Source organism: Anomaloglossus baeobatrachus, chromosome 2 (genome assembly GCF_048569485.1).
Source record: "Anomaloglossus baeobatrachus isolate aAnoBae1 chromosome 2, aAnoBae1.hap1, whole genome shotgun sequence".
Lineage (NCBI taxonomy): Eukaryota > Metazoa > Chordata > Amphibia > Anura > Aromobatidae > Anomaloglossus > Anomaloglossus baeobatrachus.
Window position 1 is genome coordinate 692,951,787 of NC_134354.1, and position 13,094 is coordinate 692,964,880.

General features: G+C 48.9%; 1 protein-coding gene across 2 annotated transcripts in view; it reads right to left on the minus strand.

Annotated features, from left to right (window-relative positions):
• The window catches only part of EIF4B (eukaryotic translation initiation factor 4B), a 95,088-nt gene extending 85,994 nt beyond the window's left edge, over nucleotides 1-9,094 (minus strand). Inside the window, exon 1 of one of the 2 annotated variants that reach the window (XM_075337235.1) lies at nucleotides 9,037-9,094. In XM_075337235.1, the coding sequence (XP_075193350.1) occupies nucleotides 9,037-9,049 (13 nt within the window). In that variant the 5' untranslated portion in view covers nucleotides 9,050-9,094. The remainder of the gene's footprint in view (nucleotides 1-9,036) is intronic. The other variant, XM_075337236.1, reaches the window with a different exon arrangement.
• Nucleotides 9,095-13,094: the final 4,000 nt, after the last annotated feature.

Below are 13,094 nucleotides of genomic sequence, written 5' to 3' on the forward strand. Positions count from 1 at the left end.
AAAGTGGGTACAAAGCCTAAAGCTATGTGCCCCCATAGCAGATTTTTTCTGCAGAAAAAAAGCATGTTTTGGCTGGAAAAAAAGCTGCTGAAAAAAAGCCCGTTTTTATTATTATTTTTATGCTTATCTATTGAGATGGGAAACTGCAGGGAAACAAAAAGCAGAAACAATTGACACGCTGCTTCTTTTTTCAGCAAAAAAAACTGCAAGGAAAAAAGCAACGTGTGCACAGCAAGTCACACCCATGTGACCAGAAAGGGCGGGGCCTCAGCCAACAAATCTGATACCAGGAAGCAACATTTTTCTATTAGCTGAGGCCCCGCCCCTTCTGGTCACATGTGTAGGTCCTTACCACAGGTCCTGGAAGAGAAAAGTTACATCGATTGTATGATATTTATGCTAATTCTAACAGGGGGAGGGGATAACTGAATCCCCCCAGATATTATCTGATCCTCAGCTGCTGTCACTCAAGAAGCTGCAGATTTTATAAACTTTACTTTTTTGGATTTCAAAACCTAAACATCCGAGCTGACCACTACAGGTATGTATAGAATCAGCCTGATAGTGCCAGTATGGCACTAGCTTTAGGTTATATACAAAAATCCTGGTGATTGGTTCACTTTAATTCTCAAAATCTGAGCATCGTTCAAGATTGATGAAAACTGCTGACTTCTGGGGGGGTTCCAGTAGCCGTTACAGAGATCTTAGCGGCACCAGCCTGGAAGTATCTATAATATGCCCAACATGCCCTCGGACTTGGCTGAATCCTGGAGATTATTTTCCATCACTATTAGGCTATGTGCGCACGTGTGCGCTCTGCACCGCACACAAAAGGTCCACTTCAAATCGCAGCTGAAGAGCTCCGTTCTGAAGCGCCTGGTGCCTGCAGAATTCATGCGCTCTGTATGCTGCCTCTCCCTATAGACAGCATGCAAAGCGCACGAAAGAAGTGACATGTCACTTCTTAGAACGCACGCTTCAGGCAGCAGCCGAATCGCTGCGTTCTAATATGCCACGTGCGCACGTCTCCTGCACAATGTTCATAGATTGTGCTGGGGACGCAGGACACATGCAGTTACGCTGCGGTGCAGAACGCAGCGTAACTGCATGCAATACGCACACGTGCGCACATAGCCTTATAAACTGCAACCAAGAGTGGCATTACAGCGAGAAGTAAAACCAGAATGGGAAGCTGTACACCCTCTCTGCACCTGCTCCGGGCTTACACATACCAATGCAAATACTGACAAACATACACCGGTATGAACGAGGCCTTACAGGGGTGGGGTAACATGTCCCACCCTTGTACCTCAGGACAAAGCTCACTTACAGAAACTCGTGTGAGGAGCCTCCTCGTGTACTACAGAGATGGGCAGCACAAGATTTAGGCCCTTGGGCTTCCTTAAAATGGAAAACCCCATCAATGAGAGTTATGGCCCACCCTAATTCTGAGTGGACGTCCCATCGACATCTCCCGTATAGTGCTAGCCTCCGGGTGTGATGGCAGAAAGTGAATGCAGCTGTGTTATGCCGGAATTCTACACATATTACACATATGCTGTCTGTACCTTTTGAAATATATATATATATATATATATATATATATATATATATATATATATATATATATATATATATATATATATATATATATATTTTTTTTTTTTTTTAAAGGGAACCTGTCAGGTCCCCTATGCCCTCCAACCCAGCAGCATTCATACCACTATGCCCAAATTCACTCCCTAACCCACCCTGTATACCACTCTTCACCAATATCAATGTTTAAAAAAAAAAAAGAAAAAGACAACCTCTCTGTTTTTCTGCAAATTAGGGTCTTGACTAGTCGAAGGGGTGTTGTTTTCCCTGACTAGTCGGCACTTTTTCCATGTTATCATGCTCCTGTGGGCGTCACCTCCTGCTAATAGAAGTCTTGAGCATGCGTGCGGCTCATTTTGGCCCAGTCAGTGGTCTTCAGAAGCAGGGTGGACGCTTCCCGGATTCATTAGGGGCACTGCGCATCACCGGACGTTCAGAGCACGTCTTCTGAACTTTCCGTCAGGTGCATTGCACCTAATGAACCCGGGAAGCGTCCACCCTGCTTCTGAGGCGCACTGACGCGGCTGAGATCTGCAGCACGCATGCACTAAACTTCCATTAGTTAGCAGTGATGTCTGCTAGTGGAAATCATGTCATCATGCCCACAGGGGTATGATGACATGGAAAGAGGTCTGACTAGTCTGGGGGAAACAACGCCAGAGACTAGTCACAGGCCTAGCGAAGTTAAGTCATTTTTATTTTTTTTACATTCACATTAGGGATTACATACAGGGCTGGTTAGGGAGGGAATTAGGGCATACACCGACGAATACTACTGGGTTGGAGGGCATAGGGGACCTGACAGGTTCCCTTTAATGGTATTAATTGACTAATGTCTATTGGTGATTCATCACTGACAGATTTCAGAGAGGAGATGGATCGGGTATGCTGAAATAATCCAACACATTACCACTGGAGATAAACAGCGGCTAAGGCTAGTTTCACACATCCGGCTTTTCGCTGGTTTGCTGGATTTGGCGCACTCCAGTACAGTGTATACAGTACAGTGGCATCGCCTCAACCTCCGGTCACATGATGTCATGTGACCGAAGCATGTGACCCGGAAGTTGTTGCGCTGCCACTGTACTGTATACACTGTACTGGAGTGCGCCAAATCCAGATGTGTGAAACTAGCCTTATTCACCTCTTTCCACTGAAACCATGCATGCTCCATTAGTTTATGGCGAGGTTGGTAGGAAGGGTGTTCTGTATGGTTAAGGCTAGGTTCACACTTCCGTTGTTTTGCATCAGTCACAATCCGTCGCCTTGAGGAATTACGGTATCCGGCAAAATATTTTGCAGGAATCCAGTTTTTCCCCATAGACTTCTATTAGTGACGGATTGCGACTGATGATGCTGCGTTGCATCCACTGCGTCGCGGTCAGTCGTTTTTTTAACTGACCGCCGGGCGTGAGCAACGCAGCCTGTAACGTTTTTTGAGCAGCGCGATCCGTAGGATTTTGCTGCGATGCTCTCTCTGGCTAACTGCACACGTAACCAGGATACACATCGGGTAACCAAGCAATGCGCTTTGGTTAGTTACCCGATATTTACAGTGGTTACGTGTGCAGGGAGCCAGCACTAAGCGGTGTATGCTGGTATCCACGATAAATATCGGGTAACCAAGCAAAAAGTGCTTTGATTTTAGTTACCCGATATTTACCCTGGATACGTGTGCAAGGAGGCCGACACTTCCCCCCCCACTCGGCTCCGCCCCCCTCGCAAAACGGAGTCCGACAATGATTTCTGTTCTTTGTCATCCGTTGTACAACGCATCAGTCACATGCGTCAAGCAACGCATGAGACTGATGCAAAACAATGGAAATGTGAACCTAGCCTAAAATGTTATTCAACTTTAAAACAAATCTGTCCCTATATATCATGATTCAAACAGCAAACATGTTCTAGACCTGATGAGGCCGGTGCATGTACCCTGAAAATCCATAACAGAATGACTATAATCCTGATATTGAAATCATGAGTCCAGCTATAAAATGAAATCACTGAAGAGTCCAAGGGCATTCAGCTTCAACCTGTCTAGAGCCTTACAGCTGGAGCTTGTGCTGAGCAGGGGAAGAGCTCAGCAGCAGGGAGGAGGGACACTGAGGAGATGGGCCAAGAATAAATTATACTTTCATAAAGCATTATATAGTCATTCTGATAAGTGCTTTCAAATTAAAAAAGATGTCACATCAAGATTCTTATTTCATAATTCCTATGTAATGATGTGTAAACTCATTAAAATACATCCCGATCGCTGCCTTTCCCGGTTTATAGCGCTACCTTTCACTCATGTGGATGAAGTACCAACTTGCTGGATCACACAGGGGTTTAAGTGTGAACAAAAACCCCCCAAAACATTTAGATAGGTTTAGGTAATAAAAATTTGTGTAGCTACCACTCAGCACCACAAAAAAGTACAATAATATACATCAGCCCAACATTGGCCGGACACTCTTTGGTCTCCAGTAAGTGAATGCAGTGTTTATAGCAGATAAGGCTGGTTTCACACTACGTTTATTTAACATCCGTCCATAACGTTATTTTAGCGGAAAAGCGGATCCAGTGCAAATGCGTTTTCACTTCAATGCATTTGCAATGGACTCGCGTCCACCTGCGTTCACCTGCGTTATAGTGAGGATCCGGTGACTTGCAGTTTTTTAACATCTTTCAAAAACGCTACTTGTAGCGTTTTTGAGCTCCGTCCAAATACTGCATGTCACCGGATCCTGACTAAACAGCACGCAAACGCAGGTGAACGCTGGCGTGCTGATAGGCAGGATCCTGCTTGCTCTACTGAGCATGCCCAGAACCAGTCTCGTGTGATCTGTCTCTCTCTCCTCCTCCCTCCCTCCCCCTCTCTCTCTCTCTATCTGTCTTTCCCCCTTCCTCCCCTCCCTCTCTCTCCCACCTGAGAGCTGCGGACACTCGTAACCAAGGTAAATATCGGGTAACCACTTCTCTTAGTTACCCGATGTTTACGTTGGTTACGTGTGCAGACAGCCCTGCTCCTAGCAGCTGCAGACACTCGTAACCAAGATAAATATCGGGTATCCAAGCCCGATGTTTACCTTGGTTACCAGCGTCTGCAGCTGTCAGATGCCGGCTCCCAGTCTAGTTCCCCTAACTCCCGATCACATGACTCCAATGCCCGCCCCTAAACATCCAGTGACAGGATCCTGCAAAATAAGACATGCAATGCGTTTTTTGCTGTAAAAGCAGGAACCGCTTTTGCAGCAAAAAAACGTTCCTGACGCATGTTAAATAAACGTAGTGTGAAACCAGCCTAAGGCGCTTCTCCTGTCATATTGGCCACACGCAGACTCCATGTGATCAGGACAAGCCCTAAGCACAGACATCACTTCTAGTGGAAGATGTTATTACTAGTAAATCATCCCTGGGTGGACATGGAAGCAAATAGAGTTGCAATCAAGTGGCAGGTCAGATTATTTGCAAAGGGTTCATAAGAGGTTCATGACGCCATCTTACAATCTTAGCCCAAAAAGGAAGCGATTTACAAAAACAATGAAGTCTATAGAAGCAATGGGACTCAGATCCAGGAGACACTTCATCTGTCAGACGTCTGTTCGTTTTGTGGATATAATTAGGCCGGGACTACACGGTGGTATGTTGCACAATAAGAACATTTGTGCAACTTTTTGATGTGACTATTTTACAGCCCTCACTTTGTAAATAAAATGGTCAAGCTGCACGTCACGCGCAACTTGCAATTAAGTCTATGGCAAGTGTGCTGCATGTGACGTGACCAGCAACAGAAAATGAACACATTTTCTAACATTGCAGCCTGTACAACACAAAATTATCATGCTTCTTAAAGTAAACCTGTCAGGTGCAACCACAAGCAGTTCTGGGTGTATATTTCTAATCGCACCACCAGCCTCATTAGCATATGATAAAAGATCTTTAGAAATACTTTTTCTAAAGATCTTTTATCTATGATAGTGTATACAGTGACGGTTAGGCAGGGATTAGCAATATACATCCAGAACTGCTCGTGGTACTGGGCGCATATTGCACCTGACAAGTGCCCTTTAAAGGGAACCCGTCACCAGATTTGGGGCCTATAATCTGCAGCCACCACCACTGGGCTCTTATATACACATTCTAACATGCTGTATATAAGAGCCCAGGCCGCTGTGTAAAACGTAAATATCACTTTATAATACTGCCCTAAACGGTTGCTGCAGTGGAGTTGGGTCATATAAGGCATCTCCAGTGCCGGCGCCTCCTCTTTTTGGCCATCTTTGTCATCCTTCCTCTGAAGCCGCGGTGCGTGACGCGTCCTACGTCATCCACACTAACCGGCATTCAGATCCTGCGCAGGTGCACTTTGATCTGTCCTGAGCAGGGCAAATCAAAGTATTGTAGTGCACCTGCGCAGGACCGGCGAGTGTGTGTGACGTAGGACGTGTCATGCACCCAGGCTTCAGAAAGAGGACGAAGATGGCCGAAAGAGGAGGCGCTGGCACCGGAGAACAGACGCCCATTTGACCAGTCTGCACCGCACCGACCCCCTAGGTAAGTATTACAGTCATTTTTATGTTCTACACAGTGGCCTGGGGTCTTATATACAGTATGCTAGAATGCTGTATATAAGAGTTGACTGGTGGTGGCCGCAGCTTATAGGGGACAAATCTGGTGACAGGTTCCCTTTAAGGTGTAAAATCTGTGAGGCTTAGGACCCTGCACCTTTGGGTGGGGGCGGCAGCTTCTGGGGGTAACACCCACACAGTACCTCCTATACTGTATTTGTCTTGAGTGATTTCTCAGCTGAAGCTGATGTTACAGATGTGTGATATTCACGATGCTTTTTGTTGGGTATGATGCCAGTATGGTGATACGCAGTGCCTGCCAGTGAAGCCGTTCTCCACCGTACTGGTTGGGGTATGTGCCCACATTTCTGCAGTGTAGAAACCTCAGCAGTATATGCTCCTGTGCATTTTATGTTCCCTTCATCCTACGCAATGCAAAGAACAGAATACACCGACATCCGCAGCAGAATTCAAGCTTCAATCTACAATGCAGATCGATGTCCTCCACAGCACTAGTAATGTAATCCGCAGAGGATTGCACAGTGGGGAGTCTGCACTGTGGGAAAGTACCCGTATGGTGCATGTACAAGAGTTTAGTGAAGTGGTTCTTCGTTTACTGATGTAATAGATGAAGTGTATTTAATCTGCAAATACCAGCACAGCAGAAACCAGCACAAAACACTGACAATTTGGGGTAAAATCTCATATTTTGTTGTTGAGATAAAAATAGACCCAAGTACACCTGCTGAATGATCCGGAGACCACAGCTGCTCAGATGGCACTGCCAAGACCTCCAGTGATCAGCGGTTCCTGGTGGAGAAGCCCCTGCATCGCCACCGTAGGATATAAGGGGCATTGCCATGTAACCAATGAGCTGTACATGTAACGCAGGCCCGGATCCAGAGAGGAGTGACCTCCTGAGCATTCAGAAGACCATCCTGAAGAATACGCAGTTGGGAATAAGCCCTACCCCGAAAATAAGCCCTAGCAGGAGTTTTCAGCATTTTTCGCGTAAGGCATACATATAAGCTCTACCTCGAAAATAAGCCCTAGTCGCGATTCAACAATGAAATGTCCATGCAGATAAAGTTAAAGAATACTCCAGAACACTTCATTATAGAAAGCAGATACCCCCAAAAGGGAGAAGAAACAAGACCCCGCAATCATACTCAATAGAAGTCGAACAGGAGGACCGGCAGCGGAGCGCACACCCACACACATCACAACTAGCGATACTGATTGCTTCTGTCCGACATAAGGACCTGGGATGCAGTGCAGTGGAGCGTGAGGACCTGCGGGTGGAATGCAGTGTTGTGTTCCAGCCGCAGGTCCTCTATACGTTCCCCTTGCAGGTCCTTGTGCTACACTGCACCCCACGACTTTGCCGGCCAGAGGCAATCAATATCGCTGGATGTGGGCAGTGTGTGTGTGTGTATGAGTGTGTGTGATCTGATGCGTGTGTTGGCCAAAAGCAGGGGAGGATGGCGTGTAGCATACCTGCTGGAAGCGCCTGCCAAAGATCACAAGAGGACCTGGGAGCGACAGAGACACCCGGGTTCTGTTAAGTGTGATTCTCCTGGGAAGGGGGGGATCTGCATTTTATTTGCGGGATAAACTTTCCCCAACTGTGTTTCCCCGAGAATAAGTCCTAGTGCTTTTTCTGGGGCAAAAAAAAAAAAAAAGTAATTACCCTCCCCCCCACCACAATATTTACAGGGCCGCTGCAGCCAATCTTAGGGTTTGGCCTCAGATCACACCCTGTACAGGACCATGTCACCGCCGGGGCCAGCGATCGTCAGCTGCGGCCACACGTCACCGCCGGGGCCAGCGATCGTCAGCTGCGGCCACACGTCACCGCCGGGGCCAGCGATCGTCAGCTGCGGCCACACGTCACCGCCAGTGATCAGCTGTTGTGGACATATCTGCTGGAGACCACCGGAGGCAGATGTGTGTGTGAGTGTAAATGGTTATTCCCTCTCGTGATCCCGTACTCTGACACCAGGACGCTGCGCTATATTTATTTTCGCAGGTAAACAACCCGTACTGTTTGCATTAGCCAGATCCAGCTGTGCTGTCTGTGCACAGCAGTGTCACCTGGAGCAGAGGCCATGTGCGGACCCTCCTGCTGCACTTCCTGTCACTGGTCCAGCAGATTGCTGTGTGGCACTACAAGTCCCAGCATTCCGTGCTGCTTGCGGCTGCCGGGACCTGTTGAGAGTTGTAGTCGCACCGCAGCCATTAGGCCTATTGCGCCGTCCCCATGTGACAGAGCCGCCAGTGTTGACGTGTCCAGCCGTGGTGCTCGGGGAGGCGGGGACCAGGCCGCACAGGCTCTGACCTTTACCGCCATTATATGCCACGGCCTGCTCGCCACAGCAGGATGAGCGAGGATTACACCCCCCTCTCAGGGCCACGTGGTTCCTCCCGGCTATAGGTACCACATATAGCGCGCGGCCTCCGGCCAGATCGTACCACTGAGGGAGGGGGGAACGTGCCCCACACTTTATGTAACCGAGGCCGCAGAGCCAGGCCCCGCGCACCTCCCCCGTACACCGGGCTGTGTGATGCGCTGCGTGGGACACAGCTGGGCGGCGGCCGGGACGCAGCATATGTGTCCGCAGCCAGGGTGCGCAGGGCCGGCCGGCGGAACAGCATGGCCTGCACGGCAATCCCCGCACTCACAGACAGGGTGCGGCCTTGGCCACCCCGGGATTATACAGCAGAGCGTCTGCAGCCGCGCACTCCGCCTTCAGGGCGCCGCCAGAGGCGGAAAACACACCGGCAGCACGGGCTTAGACTCAACAACACGCACGGGGACTGTCACGTGCAGCGGGACCGCGCCACACCCGCTACCGGGCGCGACCCTGAATCCCTCTCACACACTCACCTGAAGCTGCCATGTTGGGCCGAATGTGAAAGAACGCGAAGACCCGGATGAGGCGGTCACGTGTGCACAGCGCCAGGTCTTTCCAGCAAAGGAAAGCGAGACGTTACGTGACGTAATGACGCAGGTTCTGCCGCGCCGCCATCTTTGTTGAGGGAATGTAGATTTTGAAGCGTCAGTGTATAAACGCAGCATGTTCCAGAGCAGCCGCCACTAAACTGCCAGGAGGTCACTGCGTGTGAGGCCAGAGCAGCCGGCCCGGAATGGGGACTGAGGGCGGATTCAGACACTTTGTCCACAATGTTTTTAGCAAAATGGCATGCAGTTCAAATGTGTGTGGGTATGACTGTACCCTGCAAATAATAGCGTATTTCAAGCTCGTGGAAAAGCCCAAAAAAATATTGTTTTTGTACAAGCTACAGCTAAACCAAAAACTGTGCTAAAAAGTTATAAAACACCCAAAGCATTGCTTGTAGCCCCCTTTGTAAACGTTCATGTATCTCAGGCCGCGTTCACACATAATCGCCTGTTAGATCGGATAAGGCGCGATCCTTTTGGGCAAACACAACTTTTTTGTCTGTTTTTAAATACCTGATTTCTGCCGGATCCGTTATTTTAACATTGAAGTCTATGGAGGACGGATCCGGTAACTGATCCCCAAAAATAAATGTTTTCCAGGAACTCTGGGGGACAGCTACTTCATGTACACCAAAATTTTGGGACCAATTTCACCCAAATAAGCCAAATTCTTGGTAGATGAGAAGAGTAACATTCCCCCTTAATTACCAACATGTTTCCCCCAAATAGCACTTCATCAGAAGGCAATTGGAGGGGAATACTGGGAATACTCTCTTGTCTATAGTTACTGTTTATCATGGCCCTTTAAATTGATTGTTGTCTTAAAGGGAACCTGTCAGGTCCCACATGCGTTTTAACCTACACGCAAGGTGATGTGTGGCCTAGTCACCCCTTCCTACCCATCCCTGTCTTGTAATATTGTATAATATGAATGTATAAAAATGTGTTTTATTACTTATGTGTTCCGTATGTAAATGAGCAGGGGCTCACGGCCATCGCATCGTCCTCTGGTCGTGATACCATGGATTTACATGAGCGACGTACCCGTCGCTCCTTGAGATCCCGTGCGTGCTCACCATTCCCACAGATACGCACTGCGCATGCTCAGAGGACTCCTGCGGTTCCGGTCATGCGCAGTCTCGGCTCTTTACTTGCCGACTTCAGACGCGCTCTGTGCATGACCGGAACCGCAGGAGTCTTCTGAGCATGCGTAGAGCATGTCTGAAGCTGAGAAGCAAGCACCCGGATAACAAGGCTGCGGGAATGGTAAGTGTGCACGAATGGGATCTCAAGGCGCAATGGGGACGTCGCTCCTGTAAATCCATGGTATCACGCTTACAGGGGCATGATACCACGGAATACATGCAAACGCCCCCAGGGCGATGCGGCGACCAGGTACTAGAGCCCCTGCTCATTTACATAGAATACACATAAGTAATAAAACACATTTTTATACATTCATATTACACACTATTACAACACAGGGATGGGTAGGAAGGGGTGACTAGGCCACACATTACACTGCTTCTAGATTAGAACGCATATGAGACCTGACAGGTTCCCTTTAATTTACTTGTAGTTTGACAGATTTTTTTATGTTTTTATTGCAATAATTGATAAAATGTAATTTTTTAATAAGGGACGTTTTTCTGTTTGTGAGACACTTTGCTGGAATCCAAATGACCCCGAAAATCAAAGTGAAAAGTTGAAATCCTAGGCAGATCCAATATGCATGAGTTTAATGACGGCAAGTCGTGATGTGTCTCAGTAGTCTGTATTGCCACTCCACGAGCCGGTACTCTCAACAGTTACTGGGCAAGTTCTTGATGAGACGGTGGATGGTGTCATGGGTTGTCTGCAGGTATATGCCTCCCCAGACTATCACTTGGCTGGGTCCTTCCCGGAGCGATATCTGGCTGGTTTCTGTGTTGAGACTCCTAACAGAGGCTCCACGGACTTTTTTGAATTTCCCTTGTCATATCTTTAAACTTGTCAAAAAGTTGGATATTGACTAAAAGGGCCACTTAATATGGTGGTTATGGTGGTCTCCTAAAAAGAGCCACCCCTTGGCTGGGTCCTTCCCGGAGGGATATGTTGCTGGTTTCTGTGTTGAGACTCCTAACAGAGGCTCCACGGACTTTTTTGATTTGCAGACCATCAGTACGGCATCTCTAGACTCTCTCACATCTGTCACAGGCTCAGCGTGAACCATTTCTCTTTTGTGATGAAGAAATATGTCACTCCGCTAAATAAGTGGAGTATAATGCTCGAGTAGGGGTCCAGTCCATAGAGTACCGTAGAATATGCTCAGCACTAAATATGGTGGATTCGAAAGATTTTAAGGAAAAAGGAACACAAAAGTTGACATTTTGTTCCTTAATTGTGGACCTTCATCAGAATAAAAGCTGATTGCCTGGTGATGTGAGGAGACAAAATTACCAGTGCAGCGGTATGCTGACAAGTCACGAGGATAAGAAAAACACTGATAGGACATAATAAAAACTGAACATGAAACATCATAACAAAAGGGAGACAGCTGCACTCTGCAGTTACACATGTGGTCAAAATTGTTGGTACCCCACGTTTAATGAAAGAAAAACCCACAATGGTCACAGAAATAACTTGAATCTGACAAAAGTAATAATACATAAAAAAATCTATGAAATGAACAAACTAGAGTCAGACATTGCTGCTTTTCAGCTTCCACAGAATTTTTCAAAAAAATAAAACTGAAGTAGGCCTGGACAGAAATGATGGCGCCCTCCTCCTTCTCTTCTTCCTCCTTCTCCTCCTTCTCCTCCTTAACTTAATATTTTGGTGTACAACCTTCTTAGGCAATCACTGCAATCAGGGCCGTATTTACCATTAGGCACCCGTGGTCCGGTGCCTAGGGCGGCAGATTGTGAGGGGCGGCACCTTCTGGCAGCAAAAAAAAAAAAAAAAAAAAAATTTTTTTTTTTTTTTTTTTACATTTTTTTTTTTGTGGCCGCCGAGCACAGGGAGCTGATTGACCCCGGAACTGCCGGCGCCTGCACTTCCGGGGTCACAGGCGCGCGCCAATCAGCTCCTTCCTCTGTGCTGCGTCCACTGCTGTGTGGACGTCACATGCAGAGCTCACAGCAGGACGCCGCGGAGGACGCCGTGATGGAAGCCGGTGTCAGAAGAGGATACTCACGTGAGCCAGGAAGATGGCGGCGGGCACTGGAGCAGGTAAGTGGATTCATAAGGAGCGTGGGAGTGTCTCTAATGCAGACCAGAGATCTGCGTATGCGGGGGGGGGGGAGGCGGCAAAGGCAGATACTGGAGGGAGGCAGAGGCTGAGACTGGGGGGAGGCTGGAGAGAGGCAGAGGCTGAGACTGGGGGGAGGCTGGAGGGAGGCAGAGGCTGAGACTGGGGGGAGGCTGGAGGGAGGCAGAGGCTGAGACTGGAGGGAGGCAGTGGCTGAGACTGGAGGGAGGCTGGAGGGAGGCAGAGGCTGAGACTGGAGAGAGGCAGAGGCTGAGACTGGGGGGAGGCTGGAGGGAGGCAGAGGCTGAGACTGGAGGGAGGCAGAGGCTGAGACTGTGGGGAGGCTGGAGGGAGGCAGAGGCTGAGACTGGGGGAGGCTGGAGGGAGGCAGAGGCAGAGACTGGGGGGGGCTGGAGGGAGGCAGAGGCTGAGACTGGAGAGAGGCAGAGGCTGAGACTGGGGGGAGGTTGGAGGGAGGCAGAGGCTGAGACTGGAGGGAGGCAGAGGCTGAGACTGTGGGGAGGCTGGAGGGAGGCAGAGGCTGAGACTGGGGGAGGCTGGAGGGAGGCAGAGGCAGAGACTGGGGGGAGGCTGGAGGGAGGCAGAGGCAGAGACTGGGGGGAGGCTGGAGGGAGGCAGAGGCAGAGACTGGGAAGAGGCTGGAGGGAGGCAGAGGCTGAGACTGGGGGGAGGCTGGAGAGAGGCAGAGGCTGAGACTGGGGGAGGCTGGAGGGAGGCAGAGGCAGAGACTGGG